Source organism: Schistocerca americana, chromosome 1 (assembly GCF_021461395.2).
Source record: "Schistocerca americana isolate TAMUIC-IGC-003095 chromosome 1, iqSchAmer2.1, whole genome shotgun sequence".
Lineage (NCBI taxonomy): Eukaryota > Metazoa > Arthropoda > Insecta > Orthoptera > Acrididae > Schistocerca > Schistocerca americana.
In genome coordinates this window covers 780,688,438-780,714,780 of record NC_060119.1, presented here as the reverse complement: position 1 = coordinate 780,714,780, position 26,343 = coordinate 780,688,438, and the positions used below count along the sequence as shown (strand labels likewise).

At 44.9% G+C, this 26,343-nt stretch overlaps 1 protein-coding gene across 1 annotated transcript in view; it reads right to left on the bottom strand.

Annotated features, from left to right (window-relative positions):
- The window catches only part of LOC124594185, a 148,460-nt gene extending 122,358 nt beyond the window's left edge, over positions 1-26,102 (bottom strand). Inside the window, exons 1-2 of the mRNA XM_047132545.1 lie at positions 25,964-26,102; positions 4,630-4,782 (exon numbers count right to left, since the gene is read on the bottom strand). Of these exons, the coding sequence (XP_046988501.1) occupies positions 4,630-4,782; positions 25,964-26,102 (292 nt within the window). The remainder of the gene's footprint in view (positions 1-4,629; positions 4,783-25,963) is intronic.
- Positions 26,103-26,343: the final 241 nt, after the last annotated feature.

Sequence of the window (26,343 nt, the reverse complement as noted above, 5' to 3'; positions counted from 1 at the left end):
CGGTTCAAAATCTGCAGATGTAGAGGTAATTTCGGGAGTACCGCAGGGAAGCGTGATAGGACCTTTATTGTTTACAATATACATAAATGACTTAGTTGAGAACATCGGTAGCTCCGTGAGGCTATTTGCAGATGACACGGTTGTCTACAAGAAAGTAGCAACATCAGAAGACTCGTACGTACTCCAGGAGGACCTGCAGAGGATTAATGCATGGTGCGACAGCTGGCAGCTTTCCCTAAACGTAGATAAATGTAATATAATGCGCATACATAGGGGCAGAAATCCATTCCAGTACGATTATGCCATAGGTGGTAAATCATTGGAAGCGGTAACGACCGTAAAATACTTAGGAGTTACTATCCGGAGCGATCTGAAGTGGAATGATCACATAAAACAAATAGTGGGAAAAGCAGGCGCCAGGTTGAGATTCATAGGAAGAATTCTAAGAAAATGTGACTCATCGACGAAAGAAGTAGCTTACAAAACGCTTGTTCGTCCGATTCTTGAGTATTGCTCATCAGTATGGGACCCTTACCAGGTTGGATTAATAGAAGAGATAGACATGATCCAGCGAAAAGCAGCGCGATTCGTCATGGGGACATTTAGTCAGCGCGAGAGCGTTACGGAGATGCTGAACAAGCTCCAGTGGCGGACACTTCAAGAAAGGCGTTACGCAATACGGAGAGGTTTATTATCGAAATTACGAGAGAGCACATTCCGGGAAGAGATGGGCAACATATTACTACCGCCCACATATATCTCGCGTAATGATCACAACGAAAAGATCCGAGAAATTAGAGCAAATACGGAGACTTACAAGCAGTCGTTCTTCCCACGCACAATTCGTGAATGGAACAGGGAAGGGGGGATCAGATAGTGGTACAATAAGTACCCTCCGCCACACACCGTAAGGTGGCTCGCAGAGTATAGATGTAGATGTAGATGTAGTTTTCGGTTATTAAATCCCTTATTCTAAGTAATTTCACTAGAAGAAGTCGAACATATGTCGTCTTTTAGCGTAATGTGCACTTTTAGAGTGAGCCCACATTTTGCTCATAAGTCACATTACTCATTCTTCACCTACCTCGTCCTGCGAAAATTTTCCTGAGCAAATGAGAAAATTTCCATCTTCATTAGACAGTACTCTGTTGTCCAGAACGCTACTGAGGGTTGACGAATCATACCCCACGCTAAAAACATCATCATCAGAATCAGATGATTTGTGGTTCCTAGGCTTTGGTGGCCTCTGCTTCTTTGTCTCCGGTTTATTTATTACTGTCGTCGATACTTCAAGAGATCTTTCGTATCGAGACAAGGTTACGACAGCTGAAGGACCTGTTTTTCTCCCCTACATTTCTGGCCTCTTCCTTATTTGTGCAACGGGTCAGTTTTGTCAAGGTGCAATTTCAGGTGTGGCAGCAGATGTTCCTCCCTAGCCTTCAACATTAACCTTTCCACTTTTAGAAGTCACTGCTCCTTCAGACGGTTCATTGATTGGATCATTGGGTAAATCCTTAAATATTCCTTCATTGCTGGCGCTGAAATCTGCATCCGTGAAACTATGTGGGTTTGAGTATTTTTCTGGCACCCTAAACCCACCCACTGCTGAGTCCCTGTCTGGCACTTGAGGAAGACCTTCCCATCCAGATCGGCGATGTCCATATTTATTACTGGACGTGCATTTTCCCTCATCCATAAGTACATGCTACTCAGAACAACAGGCTTTCAAAGGACTCATGAAACATCTGTCCAGCGGTTGCATCTAGTGGGAGCCATGAGGAGGCAGACACAGGGTGTTGACATGATTTCGCGTGCGAGATTTATAACATCCAGATTTCTGGAGTGGTCCATTTTCTTTTCTCTAACATTTTAATTGCTATTTGCATAGCAGACTCATCCCACTGCTTTCGAACTTGTGAGGTCATTTCCGAAGCAGTTTCTATAAGCAAAACAGGTAGTGAAAGTACGGTACAAATACAGAACACTAGTATTCCATATTAGTGACACAGCCATCTTGAAATTCAGAAGCGCAAATAAAATCGAAAACTACATGTAAATCGACAACAAACACGCCATTTTAATGTTTAATGTACTAGCTTAAAGTGTGGTTACAAAATATATTAATAATTGATATATTATGAAAAGAACGAAATTGAAAACCAGTAACCTACAATAATTATTCCTCCTAGTGAATTTATTAAAACAGCTTCACTCACTGGCAATGGCTGCCAACTGTAATATAAATTCATCCCACAGCAATCTACAGGTGCTGAAGGCAGTTTTTAAGCAGCTAACCGAAGTACAGCGCTTACGATGCGAGAAATTTAGTATTTATTATTAGTATCCCTATCCCATATTTGCACCTCTTCCTCTATTGTGTGCCAGTGATCTGTGCTAAACCTGAATCCTTTTCGTAGTACCTCATGGACTGAGGGGATGTACATTTGTGATCTGTCCGTTGATTGGTGACCTGGTTCTGATAAGTACTTGCTGATATTTAGGTTATGTTCTAGCAGTAGCTGTCACTGACTCCATTTCAAAATGAGAACCATCTGTAACAATATTAATATGGGAATTTGCAGGAAAATATCTGGGTTGGAGGAGAGGACAAAATTTGAAAATTGTCGTTTTTACTATAAACGAGTTGGTCAGTTTCGGGAAACTATTCCTAGCGTTATCTCACTGAAGTCAGCGACGTTAATGCTACAATTGGCTAAACATGAGGTTAAGCAAGAATCACAAGAAATCACTTCTGTAAGTGTATGAAATTTCTGTAATGAGTATAAGCTCTGTACTCTATACACCAGACTCGAAGTGGACGGTGGATGGGTGTTTATTTTATTAAACAGTTTTAATGTTTCTTTGTAAGAATGTAACATGAGCCAATTAATATTATCAGAGTAGGACACGATAGTAGAAGGGAGGGGGGGGGGGACAGAGAGTGAAAAATAAAAACATATGGTATTTTTGATGACAGTACGATGTTTTTGTAGTGGATTGTATATACATTTGCAGTGACTTCCTAACAACACCATTAACATATCACTTTAGTGCACAATCCAGAGCAATACAGATTTTATCACGCGGCAACGAGAAACTAAGTGGTATCATACCTCGTTATTTGTGTCTCAGTGTATTTTCGATGATCACGGATGAAATTTGTTCACTACGATCCCAAAGACGAGACCATATTATTTTACATAACACTAAAAATGCAGAAATCACGCTTCAGTAGTACAATGAAGCGCCAAAGAAACTGGCATAGGCATGCGTATTCAAATACAATGTAAATAGGCAGAATACGGCGCTGCGGTCGTAAAACCTATATAAGACAACAAGTGCCTGGCGCAGTTGTTAGATCGGTTATTGCTGCTACAATGGTGGGTTATCACGATTTAATTGAGTTTGAACGTGGTGTTATAGTCGGCGCACGAGCGATCGGACACAGTATTTCCGAGGTAGCGATGAAGTGGGGACTTTCTCGTACGACCATTTCACGAGTGTACCGTGAATGTTAGGAATCCGGTAAAACGTCAAATCTCCGACATCGCTGCGGGCGGAAAAATATCCTGCAAGAACGGGATCAACGACGACTGAAGAGAATCGTTCAACGTGACAGAAGCGCAGCCCTTCCGCAAATTTCTGCAGATTTCAATGAGATTTCAATGCTGGGCCATCAGCAAGTGTTAGTGTACGAACCACTTAACAAAACATCATCGATATGAGCTTTCGGAGTCGAAGGCCTCTCGTGTACCCTCGATGACTGCACGACACAAAGCTTTACGCCTCGCCTGGGCCCGTCAACACCGACATTGGACTGCTGATGACGGGAAACATGTTGCCTGGTCGGACGAGTCTCGTTTCTAATTGTATCGAGCGCGTGGACGTGTACGGGTGTGGAGATAACCTCGTGAATCCATGGACCGTGCATGTCAGCAGGGCACTGTTCAGGCTGCTGGAGACTCTGTAAAGGTGTGGCGCATGGGCAGCTGGAGCGATATGGGACCCCTGGTACGTCTAGATACGACTCTGACAGGTGACACGTATGTAAGCATCCTGTCTGATCACCTGCATCCATTCATGACCATTGTGCTTTCTGACGGACTTCGGCAATTCCAGCAGGACAATGCGACGCCCCACACGTCCAGAATTGCTAGAGTGTGGCTCCAGGAACATTCTTCTCAGTTTAAACACTTTCGCGGGCCGTCAAATTCCCCAGACATGAACATTATTGAGCATATCACGGATTTATGGACAGCAATTCACGATACATGGGGTCAATTCCCTTCAGCACTGCTTCAGACATTAGTCGAGTCCATGCCACGTCGCATTCCGGCACTTCTGCATGCTCGCGGTGGCCCTATGCGATATTAGGCAGGTGTACCAGTTTCTTTGGCTCTTCAGTGTATATAAGAACCCACTGACAGCTTAGTCTCTAAGCAACATCTCTCCTGGTTGCCAGTGCTAATTTTGGTTTCCTCTTGTTCCCTCAGATTATTTCAGATTAATCTAGGGGCACCTTCTTTGAAAGCCAAGCCCATCTATCTTCTGAGTTCTTGTCCAACTGTAATATAAGTCTCTGTAAACAACTGATTACTGAGCAGCTGCAGGTGAAGAAAATGTACTCACTGACGCAGCAGCAACCTAGGGAGTTGGCGCAGGTCCCAGACGCGATACCGCCGTAGTTGCTGCATTCTCTTCGGGTGAAGCACGTCCCGTTCAGTCCGTTGTCCGCCGCGCACTGCCTGTTGGCGAAGCGCACCAGCGGGAGGAATGGGAAGACTGAAACACAAGCCGGCCGCTTCGTTATTCAGCTGTCACCAACAACTATAATATTGGGAAGTAAGATGCGTATGATACATTAGTCTTTGAATTCACTTCTTTGCTAAAAATTGTATTGAAAACGCATTCGTGAGATAACTTCTATTTTATTATTTATTTTGCGAGTTCTATGTATAATTGTTGAAAACACGAGAGCTATGATCACCCTTTATCTACTGTGAAATGCAGCCATCTAGGCTCAAAATGAGCGGAAGTATTGTTCTATAATTTTGTGTCATTATTGTTCCAGAAAGCCTGCCATTCCTTACGCTTACGCTTACCATTACAGATAACATAGTTAACTCAATGCGCTGTAACTGTTCGTAGCATATTTTTGACACTGTTTTCACATCTTAGGAAATATCATTTTTGACTAAGTTCCGATGATCTGAAAATGGTTCAAAATAACTCTGAGTACTATGGGACTCAACATCTGTGGTCATCAGTCCCCTAGAACTTAGAACTACTTAAACCTAACTAGCCTAAGGACATCACACACATCCATGCCCGAAGCAGGATTCGAACTTGCGACCGTAGCGGTCACGCGGTTCCAGACTGACGCACCTAGAACCGCAAGGCCACACCGGTCGGCGATCTGAAAATCGGTCTCAGCCTGAAACTAGCCACCGAGTCAATAAAAAACTAAAATTTGCAACTTTGGACTGGTTTTTGTATTAATTTAATTAATTTTTTGTATTAATTAACAGAAGTTGCTCACCCAGAGTTACTCCAGCATGCTGGAAGTTTGTAAAATTTGTTTGTTGATATATTCTGTCACTAAAAGACATAAGCTATTAAGCGAAACAGTCGGACAACCAGAATTCTTTTGAATCGAGAGTGGTAACAATCAAGCTTTTTGCGATGCTGTTTCACGCTCCATTCACAGATTTTGATTTCAGCCCCAGAGTACCGTTACAGTATGTCGGCCGTGTTTGATGTGAATTTCTTCAAATTTTTCATGCATGCAACCGATTCAGATAATCCAGTATTCCCACTCCGCCGCCAAATGTCGCAGTTTTAATAGTTTCCAAGTTTCCAGCTGTCACCGATAAACACAACGTAGAGTAGGTTTTCCCGACCTGTGCGTCGCGATGTTTTTCTGTGTGGCATGGTTAGGCGGAATCTTTGGCGAAATTTTGTTCTGTTCAGAGGTACCTTGCTTCAGAGATTAAAAACCTGTCATGCCATCATAATCGAAACACGAGGTCACTCTTATTTGGTATCCTAACTGCGCCCACTCACAAAACAAAAACTTTAGCAAACTCCTTCTCAGTTGCCGCTGTCCGCCTCTGGAACAAACTGTCCCTTACCTTGCGCAAAATTCAATCTCCTGCTGCTTTTAAGAAGAAGTTGAAGCATTTCCTACTATCATCCTCATAAAGTTCTCCACAAAATTGATGTACCAGGCCAATCCTCCCATCTGTCAAATAGCAAAGCTAGCGTCTCCTATCTTGCTCCTGAGATGCCTTCCTCTTCATCTATCTCTATTAGCCAGGCAATCTTCTTTTCCTTTATATTTCCTTAATTATGTTTCATCATGTCTATTCTTCTCCTCCCTTCACCATGAGTCTCCCTCATACTCCCTGCTGCCAGCACTCCTATCTAAAATTTGTCTCTTCAATAATGTCTAATTATAACAGTACTTATGATCCACGAATATAAACTCTATATGTATGTATTTTTCCAGGTGTACCTTTCTAATTGTTTATTTCACTTTTTGTACTAGATGTAGTTTAACATGCCTACTAAAACGTATGAATGTAAAATAAGTAGAATGCCTGGTTAGATGTAAGAGAGGGCCTGATGGCCCTAATCTTGCCAGGTTAAATAAATAAATAAATAAATAAATAACTTAATAATACAACACGTACAATTTATAATAAAATGTATTTATTTTTAACACGAACTGTAATTACGTATTATCTATTTCGAGATGGTCAATACAAGTTAGTGACTGCAACGGCTCGAAACTGAGTTTTACTTGTCGATGATTAGAATGATATAAAAAATATGGAGCAGGAGCTACTTCACTCTTTCGATCCAGTGATAAATCAGTAAACTCTAGTAAATTGGTCAGTGCCAGAGAACACACTGCCTAAGCAGGCAGTGGTCCAAAACAGTTATTTTAATTTTTGATGCAGAGGTTTGCAGTGTTTCAGTAAATGAAACAAAATTTTATTAGGTATTATCTTCATATTTTATATGAAAGCAAAGGAGTATGTTAAAAAAAATATGAGCACAATTTGCTGAGTGGATGCCCCATACTATCTTAAACAGACTGTGGCTACGATGCAATATAGCTGACCAGGGAGAAGGGAAGTCCTCAGGGTGTAGAGAGTCCATTGAGCTCGTACACAATGCAGTGTTGTTCACTTGCTGGTGCTGTCCAGTTTTTATTGCAATGTCCGATTCTCTCAGTATTTACTCTGCCTAACGGTACAGCGTCATCTCCTTGAAGAAAGAATATGGAGCGCGCCATTTTCTGTGAGTCGTGCAGATTCCGTTTTGTGTGTTTTGACCGTGTACTGTGTTTCTAGGCCAGGGAGGGTAAACAAAACCGTCTAAAGGCCACAAGGCACTTGGCCAGTGTTCCGAGTCGGCAGCTGTAAATCCGCCGCGCGAAATGAAACAGGCCACCGTCGACTACCTGTCTCCGATGTGGTGATCTGTGTTATTACATCACAAGAACAAGTCAGTTTATTGACATTTTGACTTGACTAATTTTAGTTTCTGTAAGCGTTTTACACAAGGATAGGCTCATTAGAGTTTATTTTCGCAAACATTCATTTCTTGTTCTGGGTTAAATTTCAACACTTTCTTTGCTAGATTGCTGTTTGCAAAAAATGAAACGTTGAGCGAGGCGGTATAGTGATTGAGATAAGATAACAGAATCATGTTTGGACTCAGCGGTGCTCAGTTCCCGTGTAACCCAGATTTAGTTAAGATTTAGTTTTTACGTTTTTGTCACTCGGTTATTTAATATGAATGCAAGGATGGTTCTTTCAGCGAGGTCATGGTCGATTTCATCGCACAAAGTATGTGTATTTCAAGTGCGGTGACAAACTTAAATCTTTCTTCCCTTATTTTGAATTTGTAACGTCAGCAAATACAGGAACCGGTAGTGAATGAGGTTTATTTTCTATACTAAGCAACAACGTTCCTCTTCAAAAGTTGGTAGCTAGTGAAGGATCCATGAGAAGCAGCAAAAGTTTCTGGAAGACTTTGTATTCACTATAAAAGATTATGCATCTCCACTCGGAGTTCAGACAGTCCGGTTGTTTCCGCACTAGGGCTTATTTCTTTGGTGGAGACTAGTAATACGTCTTGACTGACCGTACTCTGTACAAAAATGTTTTAAGTGACGCTACTGGTCATCGAGAACCAAGGGCTCAACAACTGAGGGAAGAACAAATAGCAAAAGAAATAGTATCGGTGGAAATTAAGAGGGTTATACCAAATAAATTAATAAGAGATGGAACTGATCACCTGTGGTACATAAAACAGGTCAGAACACTGTTGCAGAAGCAAAGAAAAAAGCTTGCTAAATTTAAAAGAACCCAAAACCCCCCCAAGACTGGCTAAGTTTTACAGAAGCTCGAAATTTAACGAGGACTTGTATAACATGAACTTCTTAGACATGCAAACGACGATTTTGTTTCGTCCATGACACAAATAAAGCCAATAGGCAAATAGTATTGGACACGGTAACATAGTTTGTGTCCACTGACGTACAAAAAACACAATATGTAGACTTTCAATAATGATAGAGCACAGCAATCAGTCGTCCTTTCCCTTCAGGCTATATTACAGCAAATCTAGATTTCGGCTAGTGCCTAGCCATTATCAATGCACTATTTCATAGTTTCAAGACATATCCTAGTATGTCAGTCCCCTGTTGTTCGAGCTTCTGTCACAGTTCATTCAAGATTACATGTATTGAAACTATGAAATAGTGCATTGATAAATGGCTAAGCACTAGCCGAAATCCAGATTTGTTTTAGTAAATCTTCAAAGGAAAGGACGATTGGTTGCTGTGCTCCATCATTATTGAAAGTCATATCACAGTCGTTGAGTGCATTCCAGATTCATAACGGAAGATAACTTGATGACAATAGGTAAGCTGCACTACAGTGAGGTCACGAAAGTCGTAGGATAGCGATATACACGCATTCAGATGGCGATAGTATCGCGAAAGCAAGGTATAAAAGAGCAGTGCATTGGTGGAGCTGTCATTTGTACTCAGGCGATACGTGTGAAAAATTTTCCAAGATGATTATGCCCGCACGACGAGAATTAAGATCTCTGAACGCGGAAAAATAGTTGGAGCTAGACACGTGGGACATTCCATTCCTGATATCGTTAGGGAAATCAATATTCCGAGATCCACAGTGTCAAGAGTGTGTCGAGAATACCAAATTTAAGTATTACCTCTCAAAAGGGACAACACAGTGATTTACAGCAGTCCCTTAACGACCGAGAGCTGCAGAATTTGTGTAATCAAGGCTAACAGACAAGCAACACTGCCTGAAATGACTGCAGAACTCAACTAGGATAGTGTGGCGAAATTTGGCGTTAGTGGGGTATAGCTGCAGACAACTGACGCTAGTGCCTTTACTAACAGCACGACATCGCCTGCAGCGCCTTTGCTGGGCTTGTGATCATATCGTTTGGACCCTAATCGACTGCAAAACCGTGGGATGGTCAGATGAGTTCCGATTTCAGTTGGTAGGAGTTGATGGTAGGATTCGATTGGGGCGAAGACCCCACAAAGCAATGGACCAAAGTTGTCAACAAGGCACTGTGCAAGCTGGTGGTGCCTCCATAATGGTGTCGGCTGCGTTTCCATGAACCGATCATTGACTGGAAGTGGTTATATTTGGCTACTTGGAGACCATTTGCAGACATTCATGGGCTTCATGCTGTGGAAGACAATGCGCCGTGTCAGCGGGCCACAACTGTTCGAAATTGGCTTGAAAAACATTCTGGACAACTGTAGGGAAAGATTTTGCCGCCCAGGTCGCCCGGCATGAATCCCATCGAACAGTTATGGGACGTAATCGAGAGGTCAGTTCATGCACAAAATCCTGCACCGGCAACACTTTCGCAACTATGGACGGCTACAGAGGTTACATGGCTCAAAATATTTCTGCAGGGTTCTTCCAACGACTTTTCGAGTCCATGCCATGTTGAGTTGCATTGGGAACTTGGCTGAACTTAAAATATTTAATTATCATTTTAGCTGTACGGTAAAGTTCATGGAGTACTTCTAGAGCCATAATATCTTTTCTTAGTAGGTTAATGGTATACGCTATGCATCCCATGCTAGTGATGTACGGATCACGTTCTACATCTACATTTATACTCCGCAAGCCACCCAACGGTGTGTGGCGGAGGGCACTTTACGTGCCACTGTCATTACCTCCCTTTTCTGTTCCAGTCGCGTATGGTTCGCGGGAAGAACGACTGTTTGAAAGCCTCCGTGCGCGCTCGAATCTCTCTAATTTTACATTCTTGATCTCCTCGGTAGGTATAAGTAGGGGGAAGCAATATATTCGATACCTCATCCAGAAACGTACCCTCTCGAAACCTGGCGAGCAAGCTACACCGCGATGCACAGCGCTTCTCTTGCAGAGTCTGCCACTTGAGTTTGCTAAACATCTCTGTAACGCTATCACGGTTACCAAATAACCCTGTGACGAAACGCGCCGCTCTTCTTTGGATCTTCTCTATCTCCTCCGTCAACCCGATCTGGTACGGATCCCACACTGATGAGCAATATTCAAGTATAGGTCGAACGATTGTTTTGTAAGCCACCTCTTTTGTTGATGGACTACATTTTCTAAGGACTCTCCCAATGAATCTCAACCTGGTACCTGCCTTACCAACAATTAATTTTATATGATCATTCCACTTCAAATCGTTCCGCACGCATACTCCCAGATATTTTACAGAAGTAACTGCTACCAGTGTTTGTTCCGCTATCATATAATCATACAATAAAGGATCCTTCTCTCTATGTATTCGCAATACTTACATTTGTCTATGTTAAGGGTCAGTTGCCACTCCCTGCACCAAGTGCCTATCTGCTGCAGATCTTCCTGCATTTCGCTACAATTTTCTAATGCTGAAACTTCTCTATATACTACAGCATCATCCGCGAAAAGCCGCATGGAACTTCCGACACTATCTACTAGGTAATTTATATATATTGCGAAAAAGCAATGTTACCATAACACTCCCCTGTGGCACGCCAGAGGTTACTTTAACGTCTGTAGACGTCTCTCCATTGATAACAACATGCTGTGTTCTGTTTGCTAAAAACTGTTCAATCCAGCCACACAGCTGGTCTGATATTCCGTAGGTTCTTACTTTGTTTATCAGGCGACAGTGCGGAACTGTATCGAACGCCTTCCGCAAGTCAAGGAAAATAGCATCTACCTGGGAGCCTGTATCTAATATTTTCTGGGTCTCATGAATAAATAAAGCGAGATGGGTCTCACACGATCGCTGTTTCCGGAATCCATGTTGATTCCTACAGAGTAGATTCTGGGTTTCCAGAAACGACATGATACTCGAGCAAAAAACATGTTCTAAAATTCTACAACAGATCGACGTCAGAGATATAGGTCTATAGTTTTGCGCATCTGCTCGACGACCCTTCTTGAAGACTGGGACTACCTGTGCTCTTTTCCAATCATTTGGAACCTTCCGTTCCTCTAGAGACTTGCGGTACACGGCTGTTAGAAGGGGGGGGGCAATTTCTTTCGCGTACTCTGTGTAGAATCGAATTGGTATCCCGTCAGGTCCAGTGGGCTTTCCTCTGTTGAGTGATTCCAGTTGCTTTTCTATTCCTTGGACACTTATTTCGATGTCAGCCATTTTTTCGTTTGTGCGAGGATTAAGAGAAGGAACTGCAGTGCGGTCTTTCTCTGTGAAACAGCTTTGGAAAAAGGTGTTTAGTATTTCAGCTTTACGCGTGTCATCCTCTGTTTCAATGCCATCACCATCCTGGAGTGTCTGGATATGCTGTTTCGAGCCACTTACTGATTTAAAGTAAGACTAAAACTTCCTAGGATTTTCTGTCCAGTCGGTACATAGAATTTTGGTGTAAAATGTTGTCCACAGCCAGCATTGTCTGTTATAACAGCAACGGACTTTTCATTGACCTAGCTCATCGGTAACATCGATGATAGAATCTGAATATACAGCAGCTGGAGTGATTATTATGAAATTTAACAACACTTGTGGCTCGCAACATCCACCCAACCATTCACGATTAATGCGTGCGAAATGTGACTTGTCGCTCTTCCGCATAACAGCTGCCTGTACTTGTTGATATTCAGCATCTAGAAGGCCTGTCCCAAGTGCATGACGTGTATGTAGCTCATAATTGGGTTGTATCTTCCGGTAGGCATCTCGCCAGTAATTAGATTCTACCAGTGAAGCGGTACACCTACTGTACACACTACATTAACAATACTTTCGTCAACTTCTTCGCCTGTGACAGTTGTAGATGAAACGGTAGAGGCGATAGTATGGGCAACAATACGTGTCACCTTAGATGTCGCTGCCAATCACGACGTGTACGCTGATGTAAAAGGGGTAGGTGTTTTTTCCTCGTCGTAGGTTGTGAAGAAATTAAAGGTTTAATAGATTTTGGACGAACACTTCATGCAAACAGAGGAGGACACTCGGATGCGCAGGAGGGGAAATGCAAGGAAGGGGAAGAGGCATTGCAGCGGAGCGGACGAGCAAAGGGCTGGAGACGGCGCGATCATACATAAAAAATGTAAGCGGGTTTATTTTAGAAGCATAGCCTTGTGATACGTACAATTTGATCGTAAACAGTAGCTTCACTGCTAAGAAAATATATAAAGATCCAATTGCACATTGCAAGTAATACCGTTCATCGTGTGACATAATGCTATGGATCTTTCATTGTCATTATTTCCACACAAAAACACATGTGGAAAATTCTCCACCCTACGTTTCTTCATTTTAGTAGCCGTATCTGTTTCACTTCCACTGGCACTGTCATTGATTCACTGTTATTTTCACTTGCGTAATCAGTATTTCTTCCATCACTACGACCATCGCTGTCCTAGTCTGTACCAGTTCCCATATTTATGTTCATCTCCAGCCCTTGGTCCAGTAAACCATCACTTGAAATATACTGCTGTTCAGTTTATTTTCGTGCTCACAGCGTTCCTTCCAGTCTCCTTTCCTTATGGAAGAAATTTGTTCATCTGTCACAGTACATTCAGAAACGCCGTTTTTGATTATTTACCGTATTAGTCCTGTAGGATTCAATTCTGTATGACCATGTTCGGTTAAATAGTATCTGTTTTATAAATGATATGGCCTGGTTTATTCATTTCTAACAACGAATACTACTGACGTCTCATCATGTCCTTGTGGAAAGGAATTTCCTTTTCTGTTAAACAGGAGATCATTTCTGTCCTCGTAGATTTTGATGTTGAAGCATGACTCAGTTGCCTAGTGTGGTAAGGACGTTATCTATGAAGAGGACAGTATTATGTAGTAGATTAAGTGTTAATTTCCCCGTCAGACATTTTTCATAATTTGAGAAGTCCATGTCACTGTGATAATCCGCTTTTTTTCTGGCCAGGTTCAGGCATTTAGTAGGGAATCGGTACAAACCTGTGCTCCCCTGCAGCATGGATGATAATAATTCTGCTTCTTTTCGAAACAAATTTCGACAGACCCTGTAGTGAATTGTCACTCCATCCGTACAGTGCTGTGTGACAAGTATGGACATATGTCACATTCATATACACATCTGGACGTCACTCACGTCTCTACTCTCGGATACTTTTAAAGGAAGCAATTCGTTCTGCCCTGATAAGACTTTGTTCCTGACGAACTTTTCGATTATTTGTCGTCTTGTTCCATCTAAATCCAAGAGTGTGAAGAATTTTACGTAGTGTGTTTGTACTTCCTTCAAAATTTGTTAAACTCAGTAACTTTTTATGAATTTACTTCAACGTGGGTCTTCATTTATCTGTAATGTAGAAATTATTGACCACGCGGCGAATGAGTTGCTAATTAAATTATCTGAACTGACCTTTCAAGCTCTTCTCCGTCTTCCTATATACCAGTTGCTTCGGCCACTCATTTCAGTGTGAATTTTAGTTTCAATGCGGTACCAAGCACAGCTTTTTTCCTCATAAGCTGGTAGACGTTTGCAAACTCTGCACCTGTTTGACTACGAAGAACTTTGCCTTTAACTTGCTTTTTAATGAAGGCATCTTCAACTTCGAATGTGTTCTCCCAGAGTATATACGGTGGAGTGCTGCGCCTGAGTCTATGGCAACACGTCCAACGCTGGATATCGACTTTGCGGGGTCTATTGTGCACAATATTTACGGCGTTCAAGTCTGTTTGCGGGAGCCGTACCTGACATTCATTGAAATGCAGTCGCTACGCCAGTGCATAATGTCGTAATACTTACATCTGGCTTCTGTTTTTCCATTCACTGTTTGTTTCTCATCTGATTCTGTACGCTGACACAAGATCGTATCGCAGCAGAAGGTCGTGTCGGTGCAGCAGGCACGGTAACTGCGGTGGCTGCGAACACTTCCGTTCCTACGAAACGAGTAAACAAGCGCGTCATTGTGTCTTATGTTCTGCCTCCAGCCCGTTCTAGCTCTTGTACGTCCACAAACGAGCGCCTCGCTGCCTGCGGGTGTTTCGCTACTCCCAGGACACACTGATCTTGTGAGTTGCAGCGGTTTAAGCTACCAGTCAAAACTGATATAACACCGTTTAAAATCATTCATATTGAAATGTAACCTTTTAACAAGTTATTGTTACGTCTGTAATGACACCACTTCGGCAGTGGTGAGAATTATTGTTTACGTTAAACACACCAGGCCCTCCCCTGGCTGTTTACATGCCCATTGAGACATGACATCTTGCACTTACTTTCAGTGCCAAGGGCGAAGAATAGGTCGCGTCTCAACTCAGCCACCTCTCCCTCTCCATACCCCTTGCCCTCAGCCATCGGCCAGAAAATTACTACTGCCTTATTCCATGACGAATAATCACATCACACACAGTTAACATCAGCAGACAAGTACAGGTTGTCAACTCGTGTAAAAGTGACCAGCGTGTTACGTCTCAATGTAATGGAAAAAAATTACAGGCTCTGTCTAAAATGTTCGGCGAATCGCTCCGTATCCAAACGGGAACCTTTGTTGAAAATGCGCTCTTGTGCATGCTTATGGAATATGTATCGAGAAACGCCACGTGCTGCTGAACACACTAAGTTAAATTAGACGTATTCTGCGACAAGGTCAAAGTAGGAAGTGCGAAAGTTCGTCTCATAGGGCAATGAAACATCACAGAAACTCAAAGTTATGTCGGAGACTCTGAAAAAAAAAAAAAAAAAAAAAAACGACGGCAGAGTGTGGAGAGGAAGCTGTGAGTCAATTATCCGTCTACGACTGCATCAACCACAGCCGGATCGAGAAGAAAACTGTTGATGATGCGCCACGTTTGGGCCAAACATCAACCGGCCGAACCACAAAGAATACCAAGCAAGTGCTCTACTGTGCCGTTACAATATTGGAGACTGTCTCGACTGTGGACGGAATTTAAGAAGGGGAGGGCGTGGAGTGATTAACGTAAACAATAATTCTCACCACTGCCGAAGTGGTGTCAGTGCAGAGGTAACAATAACTAGTTAAAAGGTTTCATTTCAGTAGGCATGATTTTAAATAGTGTTATATCGGATTTGATCAATAGTTAAATCGCTGCAACTCGCAAGATCAATGCGCTCTGGGAGTAGCGAAACACCCGCAGGCGGCGAGGCGCTCGTTTGTGGACGTACAAGAGCCAGAAGGGGCTGGAGGCAGAACATTCGACACAATGAACAGACACAGTAAACAGTCCGCAATTAACAATGATCTGTGTAGGTGGAGAACCTGTATGTGATTTATGCTGCACAAGTTGATTGGATGGTAGAAGCCAAGACGAATAGAGAGTTCATTGGCATGTGTAATTGAGACAAATCTTTTCTGCAAAAACATATCCACTTGGGATAAGACGTGCTGCTATCATGGAGATGGAAGATTGATAGTGCATTAAAGTTCTGTTTGCGATGATGTAATCAGGAAGATGCCACGAATGGGGTAAACTATCTCCATACTCGTGGTGGACACTTGTCTGCAGCAGGTATGGACGTAAATACACCGACGGGAAAAAAAATCTGAACTTCTATGACATAAACGAAAGTTGGTAGGCGTGTTCCTACATCTAAAAGATAATGTCTGTTCAAATTTAGCGCCAGTTGCATAAGAGTGCCGCTAGTAGCGACACTACGAGGATGCAAATCAGGTTTGCTTTAAATACACGCTGCAACGGTCGTCAGCGTTAGTTATCTTTGAGATTGGACGTTGTGAGTTGATGTTAGTCAAGAATGTCTCTAAGGCGACAAAGACGTCATTATCAACACCTCACAGAGTTTGAACGAGATCAAGTAATGGGGCTACGAGAAGCTGGATCTGCATTCTACTATACTGCAGAAACACTTGGCAGGAATTTCTAGACACTGTAGGTGATTTCTGGCAGCGATGGCCACGAGAATATACGGTAGCAAGAAGACGGGGCTCCGGATGGCCACGTGGTTCTGTCGAGAGGGAAGACCAAGGTTTTCGGTGTATGGCTGTGGCGCATCGTACTGCAGCAGCAACTTTAGCATCAGTGACACAACTAACTGTTACAAATCGGTTACCTCAAGAACATCTTCCAGTCAGTCGCCCTGTAGCGTGCATTCCACTCACACCAAACTATTGCCATTTGCGATTTCAGTGGTTTAGCGAAAGCCAATTGGAGGTCTATTGTGTTTTCTGACGGAAGTTGGTTCTGTCTCGGTGTCAGTGACGGCTGTCTGTTGGTTACGAGGAGGTCAGTTCAGGGCCTGCGACAAACCTGTCTGTGTGCTAGACCCATTGGATCTACATCTGGAGATACAGTCTCGTGTGTGATTTCGTATGGCAGCGGGAGAACTCTCGAGGTTATCCCACGTACCCTGACTGCAAAACTGGATTGGAGATTTGACCTGTTGTGCTGCCATTGAAGAACAGCATTCTAGGGGATGTTTTCCAATGGGATAACGCACGCCCATATGCCGGTGTTGCAACCCAACATGCTCTACAGAGTGTTGGTATGTTGCCTCGGTCAGCTCGATCACTAGATGTGTCTCCAGTCAAGCACATACGGGACATCATCGGACGACAATTTCATCGTCATTCACAAACAGCGTTAACTGTCCCCGTATTTCGACCTAGTGCAACAGGCTTGGAACTCCATCCTACAAAGTGACATTCGTCACATTTACAACAAAATACTTACATTCAATACTTTTGCGGTTGCACCCGTTATTAATGTACATTTGCAATGGCTTATCTACCATATACACTCCTGGAAATTGAAAAAAGAACACATTGACACCGGTGTGTCAGACCCACCATACTTGCTCCGGACACTGCGAGAGGGCTGTACAAGCAATGATCACACGCACGGCACAGCGGACACACCAGGAATCGCGGTGTTGGCCGTCGAATGGCGCTAGCTGAGCAGCATTTGTGCACCGCCGCCGTCAGTGTCAGCCAGTTTTTCCGTGGCATACGGAGCTCCATCGCAGTCTTTAACACTGGTAGCATGCTGCGACAGCGTGGACGTGAACCGTATGTGCAGTTGACGGACTTTGAGCGAGGGCGTATAGTGGGCATGCGGGAGGCCGGGTGGACGTACCGCCGAATTGCTCAACACGTGGGGCGTGAGGTCTCCACAATACATCGATGTTGTCGCCAGTGGTCGGCGGAAGGTGCACGTGCCCGTCGACCTGGGACCGGACCGCAGCGAGGCACGGATGCACGCCAAGACCGTAGGATCCTACGCAGTGCCGTAGGGGACCACACCGCCACTTCCCAGCAAATTAGGGACACTGTTGCTCCTGGGGTATCGGCGAGGACCATTCGCAACCGTCTCCATGAAACTGGGCTACGGTCCCGCACACCGTTAGGCCGTCTTCCGCTCACGCCCCAACATCGTGCAGCCCGCCTCCAGTGGTGTCGCGACAGGCGTGAATGGAGGGACGAATGGAGACGTGTCGTCTTCAGCGATGAGAGTCGCTTCTGTCTTGGTGCCAATGATGGTCGTATGCGTGTTTGGCGCCGTGCAGGTGAGCGCCACAATCAGGACTGCATACGACCGAGGCACACAGGGCCAACACCCGGCATCATGGTGTGGGGAGCGATCTCCTACACTGGCCGTACACCACTGGTGATCGTCGAGGGGACACTGAATAGTGCACGGTACATCCAAACCGTCATCGAACCCATCGTTTTACCATTCCTAGACCGGCAAGGGAACTTGCTGTTCCAACACGACAATGCACGTCCGCATGTATCCCGTGCCACCCAACGTGCTCTAGAAGGTGTAAGTCAACTACCCTGGCCAGCAAGATCTCCGGATCTGTCCCCCATTGAGCATGTTTGGGACTGGATGAAGCGTCGTCTCACGCGGTCTGCACGTCCAGCACGAACGCTGGTCCAACTGAGGCGCCAGGTGGAAATGGCATGGCAAGCCGTTCCACAGGACTACATCCAGCATCTCTACGATCGTCTCCATGGGAGAATAGCAGCCTGCATTGCTGCGAAAGGTGGATATACACTGTACTAGTGCCGACATTGTGCATGCTCTGTTGCCTGTGTCTATGTGCCTGTGGTTCTGTCAGTGTGATCATGTGATGTATCTGACCCCAGGAATGTGTCAATAAAGTTTCCCCTTCCTGGGACAATGAATTCACGGTGTTCTTATTTCAGTTTCCAGGAGTGTACATTAACCTGCAATGTTAATCTCTTAAATGTGTTACCTAGACAAATGTTTTCCCGAAATTTCATTACTCTACATTGATTATTTTGGGGGCTGCTATTTTTTTCGGCAGTGTATAAATGAAACCTTCGCGGATAGTGTCCGGCTCCTGTATAAAAGTGCCGAAAGTACACTGGTGTGCAAAGCTTAAGGGCGAATGTAACTTTCGCATTATGTGTCACAGCCAAGTATATAACTCGATGAATATTGGACCAATCAGAGAGAAAGAACTGCTATAGCACAACACGGAAGGTGACTGAAATAAATACTCAAGGAGACGAACAGAAATGCGCCTATAATTACACTGAAGTCACCGCGATTCACGATGGTCCATTGGATGCTACAAACGGCAAGACTTGGTTCTCAGTAAGATCTGTGATCGCCACGGACGACAATTCTTGCTCTGCATCGTGCTCCCACGCTGGTTGTAAGGTTTGGAGACAGTTCTTGTGGTAGGGCGTTCCATTCCTCCACCAGCTCGGTTGACACTTGCTAGATGGTCGCTGGCGCACGTGGACGTGCTGCAAATCTTTTACCCAGTGCATCCCAAATGTGCTCCACGGGATTTCGGTGGGGGAACAGCGAGGCCAGCCCATTCGCCGAATATCCTCTCTTACCGAGAGCTCCTCCACCTACGCTGTCCGATGCAGTCGCGCACTGTCATACATAAAAATGAAGTCATTGCCGAACGAAAAGACGCACTTGTGGAAGGAATAAAGTGTTCGAGCTGCATGTTCGGTGCAGTCGTGCGTTGTCATCCATAAAAATGAACTCGTGGCGAACTCCGGGAAAGACGCACGTGGGGAAGATGCACAGTAATGCTGACCAGTGAGTATACCGTGTTAAAAAATCTGACGGTCACTATGCCCATGCAACATTAAACCTCTCCATACCCTAACACTTGGACCACCAAAACGATCATCTAGACAATGTTCGTGGGAGCATTAGACATAATGTTGCATGGATTTACCGATCTCCTTATCTTTGAATACGGTACACTCACCAATCAATGTCACTGTCACACTGTACGCTTTACCCATGTGAGTCTTTTCACGGGTGGTTAAGCCATGACTTCATTTTTTATGGATGACAGTGAACGACCGCATCGAACAGTGCAGATCGAGGATGTCTTGAAACGTGTGGATGTTCGGTGAATGGACTGGCCTGCCCATTCCCTCGACTCAACCCCATCGAGCATGTTTGGGATGAGTGGGCGACGTATTGCATCGCAGCATGTACACAGTCACCAGCGACCATACAGAATTTGTCAGCCGCACTGGTAGAGGAACAGAGCGTCCTATGGCAAGAACTCCTTCACAACCCTGCGACCATCATGGGAGCACGTGGCAAGCATTCGTACAGTCCTTGGTGATCGCGTACAGTGTTAAGACTTTACAGATGGTGATACTGTTGACTCATTGCAAAATTTTCAAAGTATTGGTTTGGATGTAGGTGGAGAGGAGACAACAGGAGAAACGGGATGGAATGGAATTCAGGAGAGTCGAGCGATGGTATTTAGGTGGTAGGAGGCGAGTACAGTTGTGTAACAGTAACAAAACCTTCCATTAGTCTAGCCGTTTAATGCGGAAGATTTCTAATTAAAATTGCAACACCACGAAGGCGGCATGCAAAACACATCAAATTTGCATGAATGGCACAACATGCCCGGATGTACTGTACAAATGGAAAGCGTATAACGCAGCCGCACTAAACAAACTGGCGGAAAATAAATCGTAACATCAAAAAATAATCCAGAATGAGATTTTCACTCTGCAGCGGAGTGTGCGCTGATATGAAACTTCCTAGCAGATTAAAACTGTGTGCCCGACCGAGACTCGAACTCGGGACCTTTGCCTTTCGCGGGCAAGTGCTATACCAACTGAGCTACCGAAGCACGACTCAGGCCCAGTACTCACAGCTAGTTCTGCAAGGTTCGCAGGAGAACTTCTGTAAAGTTTGGAAGGTAGGAGACGAGATACTGGCAGAAGTAAAGCTGTGAGTACCTGGCGTGAGTCGTGCTTCGGTAGCTCAGTTGGTAGAGCACTTGCCCGCGAAAGGCAAAGGTCCCGAGTTCGAGTCTCGGTCGGGCACACAGTTTTAATCTGGTAGGAAGTTTCAAAAAATAATTATTGTAAAAAAATGAATTTTAGGGCATACATTTGTCTAAGTAACATATTTAACTTATTAACACAGCAAGATTACAGGTTAACGTAAGCGCGGGATAAGCCATTGCAATTTGAAATGCTGGTACATTAATAACCAGTGTAACCACCAGATTGTTGAATGCAATCACGCAAACGTGTTTGCATTATTTTGTACAGGTGCTGGGTGTCGTTTTGTGGGATGGAATTCCAAGCCTGTTGCACTTGGTCTGTCAACACAGCGACGGTTAATGCTGTTTGCGAACGATGATAGAGTTGTCGTCCAATGATGTCGAATATATGTTCAAATGGAGACAGATCCGGTGATCGAGTAGACAAGGCAACACGTCTACACTCTGTAGAGCATGTTGGATTACAACAGCGGTATATGGTCGAGCGTTATCTTGTTGGAAAACACTCACTCGAATGCTGTCTATGAATGGTAACAATACAAGTCGAATCACCAGACCGATATAGAAATTTGCAGTCAGGGTACGTGGAATAACCACTTACTCCTGCTGTCATACGAAATCGCATACCAGAAGGTTGGTTGCAGACCCTCAACTAGCCTCCTTCTAACCAAGATACGGTCATCACCTGCACCGAGACAGAACCAGCTGTCATTAGAAAACGCTTGACACCACTGAAATAGCAGAAGGCGGTAGTTTGGGGTCAGCAGCGCGCAAGCTGCAGGGCGTCTGGCTCGAAGCTGTTCTTGAAGTAACCGACTGTAACAGCTGTGTTACTGCGACGTCAACTGGTGCCAAAGTTGCTGCTGCAGACGCAGTACGATGCCATATGGCGAACGCGATGGTCTTCCCTCTCGGTAGTGCTACGTGGGCGGCTGGTCCCGGCGGAGATTCGAGTCCTCCCTCGGGCATGGGTGTGTGGTGTGTGTGTGCGTGTGTGTGTGTTTGTCCTTAGGATAATTTAGGTTAAGTAGTGAGTAAGCTTAGGGACTGATGACCTTAGCAGTAAGTCCCATATGATTTTAAAAAAACAACAAAAAGAAACAAAAAAAGTGCTACGTGGGCATCTTCTTGCGGCCGTACATAATCGTGGCCATCGCTGCCAGCAATCATGTACAATGCCAATATTCCTGCCTAAGTCTTTCTCCAGTATCGCAAAATGAACATCCAGCTTCTCGTAGCCCTATTACATGACCTCGTCCAAACTCTGTGACGTGTTGATAATGACGCCTTTGTCTCCTTAAAGGCATTCTTGACTAACCGCATCCAATCTCAAAGGTAAGTAACGCTCACTACCGTTGCAGCGTGTATTTGAGGCAAACCTGATTTGCATTCTCATAGTGGCGCTACTAGAAACACGCCTACCGACTTTCATTTATTTCACACAACTCCTTCTTGATGCTGCGATTTTTTTCCGTCAGGGTAGGTAGGAGTAACGCCATCTACATCTGTGTATAAAGAAAGATTACCCACCGCGTTTATCACTCAGAAATCGCGTTTGAATGTTGATTGCCCGTGTAACAAGAAGAGACGCAAAACAACAACACGTGTCGGGGTTCGACAACTACAGACTAGTGGTACTTAGGGACTGCGGTCTCCGGTTCCGCTATATAGCTGCTCGCTTTGGTGTGGATCCCACGACTTTCATTCGAATTCGGAATCGTTGGGCTAATGTCCGAGACAACACACACACATGTTCTCTACCATGGAGAATCGTACAGCCATGCGGTATGCCTTAATTCAGGGAAAGGGCATGTTTCAGGAAAATAAGCATCAGAACAGTCAGTGCTATGATGTCTGGGGCCCCACCGACCGTCAGTGCAGTGACCATTGCTGAGGCTTCCCTAGAAGCAGCAATAGAGAGAAACGTGTCGTCAGTGATGCGCCACTGGTCTCAGCACTGGCATCAAGTCGTCTTTTCGGACGAATCCCGGTTTTGCCTACTACATATGATGAACGAGTCCGTGCGCGGAGGTTCCCCGGAGAACAAAAGTTACCAGATTGGATTCATCGTCGTGTTAGGGAACAACACCTGAAGTGATGGTATGTGATGTGATTAGGAACACAACACGATCATCTGGCATTCGGGAGAACGACGGCTTAAACCTGCAACCGGCCATCCCGATTTAGATTTTCCGTGATTTCCCTAAATCGCTTCAGACAAATGCCGGGATAGTTCCCTTGAAAGGGCACAGCCGACTTCCTTCACCACTCTTCCGATGGGACCGATGGCCTCACTGTTTGGTCTCCTCCCACCAATCAACCAACCAGCCAACCAACAATCACCTCTGGTTCGTTTAGTCGGTAACTGGGAAACCAGAGACTACTTTTCTGTCGTGTTAAGGCCAGTGGCAGTACTCTATCTTCAGGGCCTCTGCGCGTTATTTTTCAACAAGATAATCCAAGACCACATGTTAACCGTGCTGTCCTGACCTGCCTCGATATAGAGGGTGTTCGACTGTCGACCTGACCACCTCGTTCTCCATATTTCATCCACTGAGAACATCTGGTCACAGGTTTCTGAGCGACTGGCATGCCACCACTCACTGGCCAGTTCGACAGCTGCACTCTCACACATATGCGAAACGGCGTGGATCTGCCATGTAAGCCAGGTCTGGTTAAAACCGATATTGACGCCATAGATGGCAGCTCTGTGTACTGAATTTGCACCCTGTGTACCCACAACTGACTTAAAAAAATTTATCATGTATTGTTCCTACCAATTGTATAGGTACAATAAGTAAGACTTGGTTATTTGCAATCGATCCTTTCTGGTGGTTGAGTTTTAGTGACCAGCAGTGTAACTGACAAGAGGAGAGACTGGCAAGTGGGCCGCCGACTTCTGTCAAGTTTTTCAAGGACGTTCTATATTGAAACTAAGGGACGCGTGTTTCTGCTTTTTGCTAGACACTCCCTAGTTTTTGAGAAAATCGAGGTCAAAGTTAATGACGGAATATCGTATTTTCAATGTTGTACATCGAAAGATCGTTTAAAAAAGAATATTTTTATTAATGTAGGCATATCATGAGGTACAATATATTAACTTTTTTGTTTTCATGCTGTAGCGTGGGTACTCATGATTCCAGATAGTTAGCAGAGAGAGGCTGGTGGTCTAGCGGCCAAGGCAATTGACTACCAAACTGCTCGTCCGTGTTCGATTCTTGGTTGTAGAAGGTGGTATTAATAATCAAAAAAGTGTATTAATGGCTAAATGGTTCAAATGGCTCTGAGCACTATGGGACTCAACTGCCGAGGTCATTAGTCCCCCAGAACTTAGAACTAGTTAAACCTAACTAACCTAAGGACATCACAAACATCCATGCCCGAGGCAGGATTCGAACCTGCGACCGTAGCGGTCTTGCGGTTCCAGACTGCAGCGCCTTTAACCGCACGGCCACTTCGACCGGCGTGTATTAATGTACTGACAGTTATTTTCATCGTGATACATGACGCGCTACGATAATACTTTCGTAGACGATTATGCTTAACCAACGTGATACCAACGAAATGCAATTCTCTTTGTCAGTCGCGTGATGTTTACTTTCTCCGACACATCACAGCAGAGAATTTCAAGACAGTACAGATGGTACCACAATTAATTGTTCAAAATGGTTCAAATGGCTATGAAGTGTCGGAACATCGATACTGTCGATGACCTCCTGAATGGCTATTTTTAGCTCAGCAATGGTTCTAGGATTGTTGTTGAACACCTTGTCTTTAATATAGCCCCACGTAAAAGAGTCGCATTTGTTCAGAATCGGAGAATATGACGGCCAATCTAGGGCCGTGCCAGTGTCCTCTGGGCACCTCAGAGCCACATTTCGGTACCCAAAATGGTCCTTCAGGAGATCAAAGACTCTCCTGCATCGATGGGGACAAGCTCCGTCTTGCATGAACCACATCTTGTCGAAATCAGGGTCGCTTTGGATAATGGGGATGAGCCGGCCGTTGTGACCGAGCAGTTCTAGGCGCTTCAGTCCGGAACGTCGCTGCTGCTGCGGTCGCAGGTTCGACTCCTGCCTCGGGCATGGCTGAGTGTGATGTCCTTAGGTTAGTTAGGTTTAAGTATTTCTAGGTCTAGGACTGAAGACCACAGTGCTTAGAGCCATTTGAACCATTTTTTGATAATGGGGATGAAATCGTCGTCTAAAACCTTCACCTCAGATTCGGTAGTCACCGTGCCATCAAGGAATATCGCACCGATTATTCCGTGACTGGACGGTATACACCACACAGTCGCCCTTTGAGGGTGAAGAGATCTCACGATCACGAAATGTGGATTCTCAGTCCCCCAAATGCGCTAATTTGCTTATTGGTGAATCCAAATGAACGTGGGCTTCGTCGCTACAGCAAATCATACTAATTCCCATGATGCCCCGCGACCAACCGCGCAGTTTGAACGTCCTAGCGCTAACCATTCAGAAGTTATAACGATTTTATTTCACGTAGTTCAATAATTGTCACCCTGTACATTTATTGCTGTGCGGTTCCAGGCGCTACAGTCTGGAGCCAAGCGACCGCTATGGTCGTAGGTTCGAATCCTGCCTCGGGCATGGATGTGTGTGATGCCTTAGGTTAGTTAGGTTTAATTAGTTCTAAGTTCTAGGCGACTGATGACCTCAGAAGTTAAGTCGCATAGTGCTCAGAGCCATTTGAACCATTTGTACATTTATTTGATCAAAAAATATCGAATGAAGAGTAACACGACTAATAATGGAACACGGACCAGTAGTTCAGTGGCCTAATCCCTTGACGTCTCGACCGCAGACTCGCTCTGCTAGCCAGGTAGAATGATGGGTACCCGAGATACAGTATGAAAAACCAAAACGTTAGTAACTCCAACGCCATTATCTCTGGACTCGTTAACATGTTAATAAAAATGTTTGTTCTTAGAAGATATTCCGATGTATATAATTGAGAGTACGATTTTCCGCCTCCAAGTTTGACCTCGATTTTTTCAAAAACTTGGGAGTGTCTAGCAAAAAGCGGAAATACATGAATATTTTGAATACCGAGGGCCCTTGCAGAACTTGATTAAAATTGGTGAGCACATGTCAGACCGCCCATTATGCGAGGCTGGAGGTGTGGCTGCGCACTTTCCGCAGTAGGGTGGAGGTGCAGCTGGTCACTTACAGCGGTGGCTGCGCTGCTCGTGCGGCAGCAGGTCGTTGTCCGCGTCTTCGCCCTGGGGCAGCCAGCCCGTGGCGGAGGCGGCGAGGAGCGCGGCGGCGGCGACGGCGGCGGCCAGCCCCCAGCTGCTGCGGCCGGCCATGCTCGGTCCTCGCGCAGCACTGCCCACTGCCCGCCGCCACCGCACGCTCCTCGCCTGCCACTTAGCGCCTGCCCGGAACCGCTACGGCCGCTGCCACTGCGCGCTAACACAGCTCGGTCACCCAACGGCGCCTTGTTCCTCACGAGGTTCACGGTTAGCTTCTGCCTCGGGTGAAAAATACGTTTGGGTCGAACGGGGAACTAATTACCAGTCACTGCATCTTGAGGTTCTAGCTCACTCT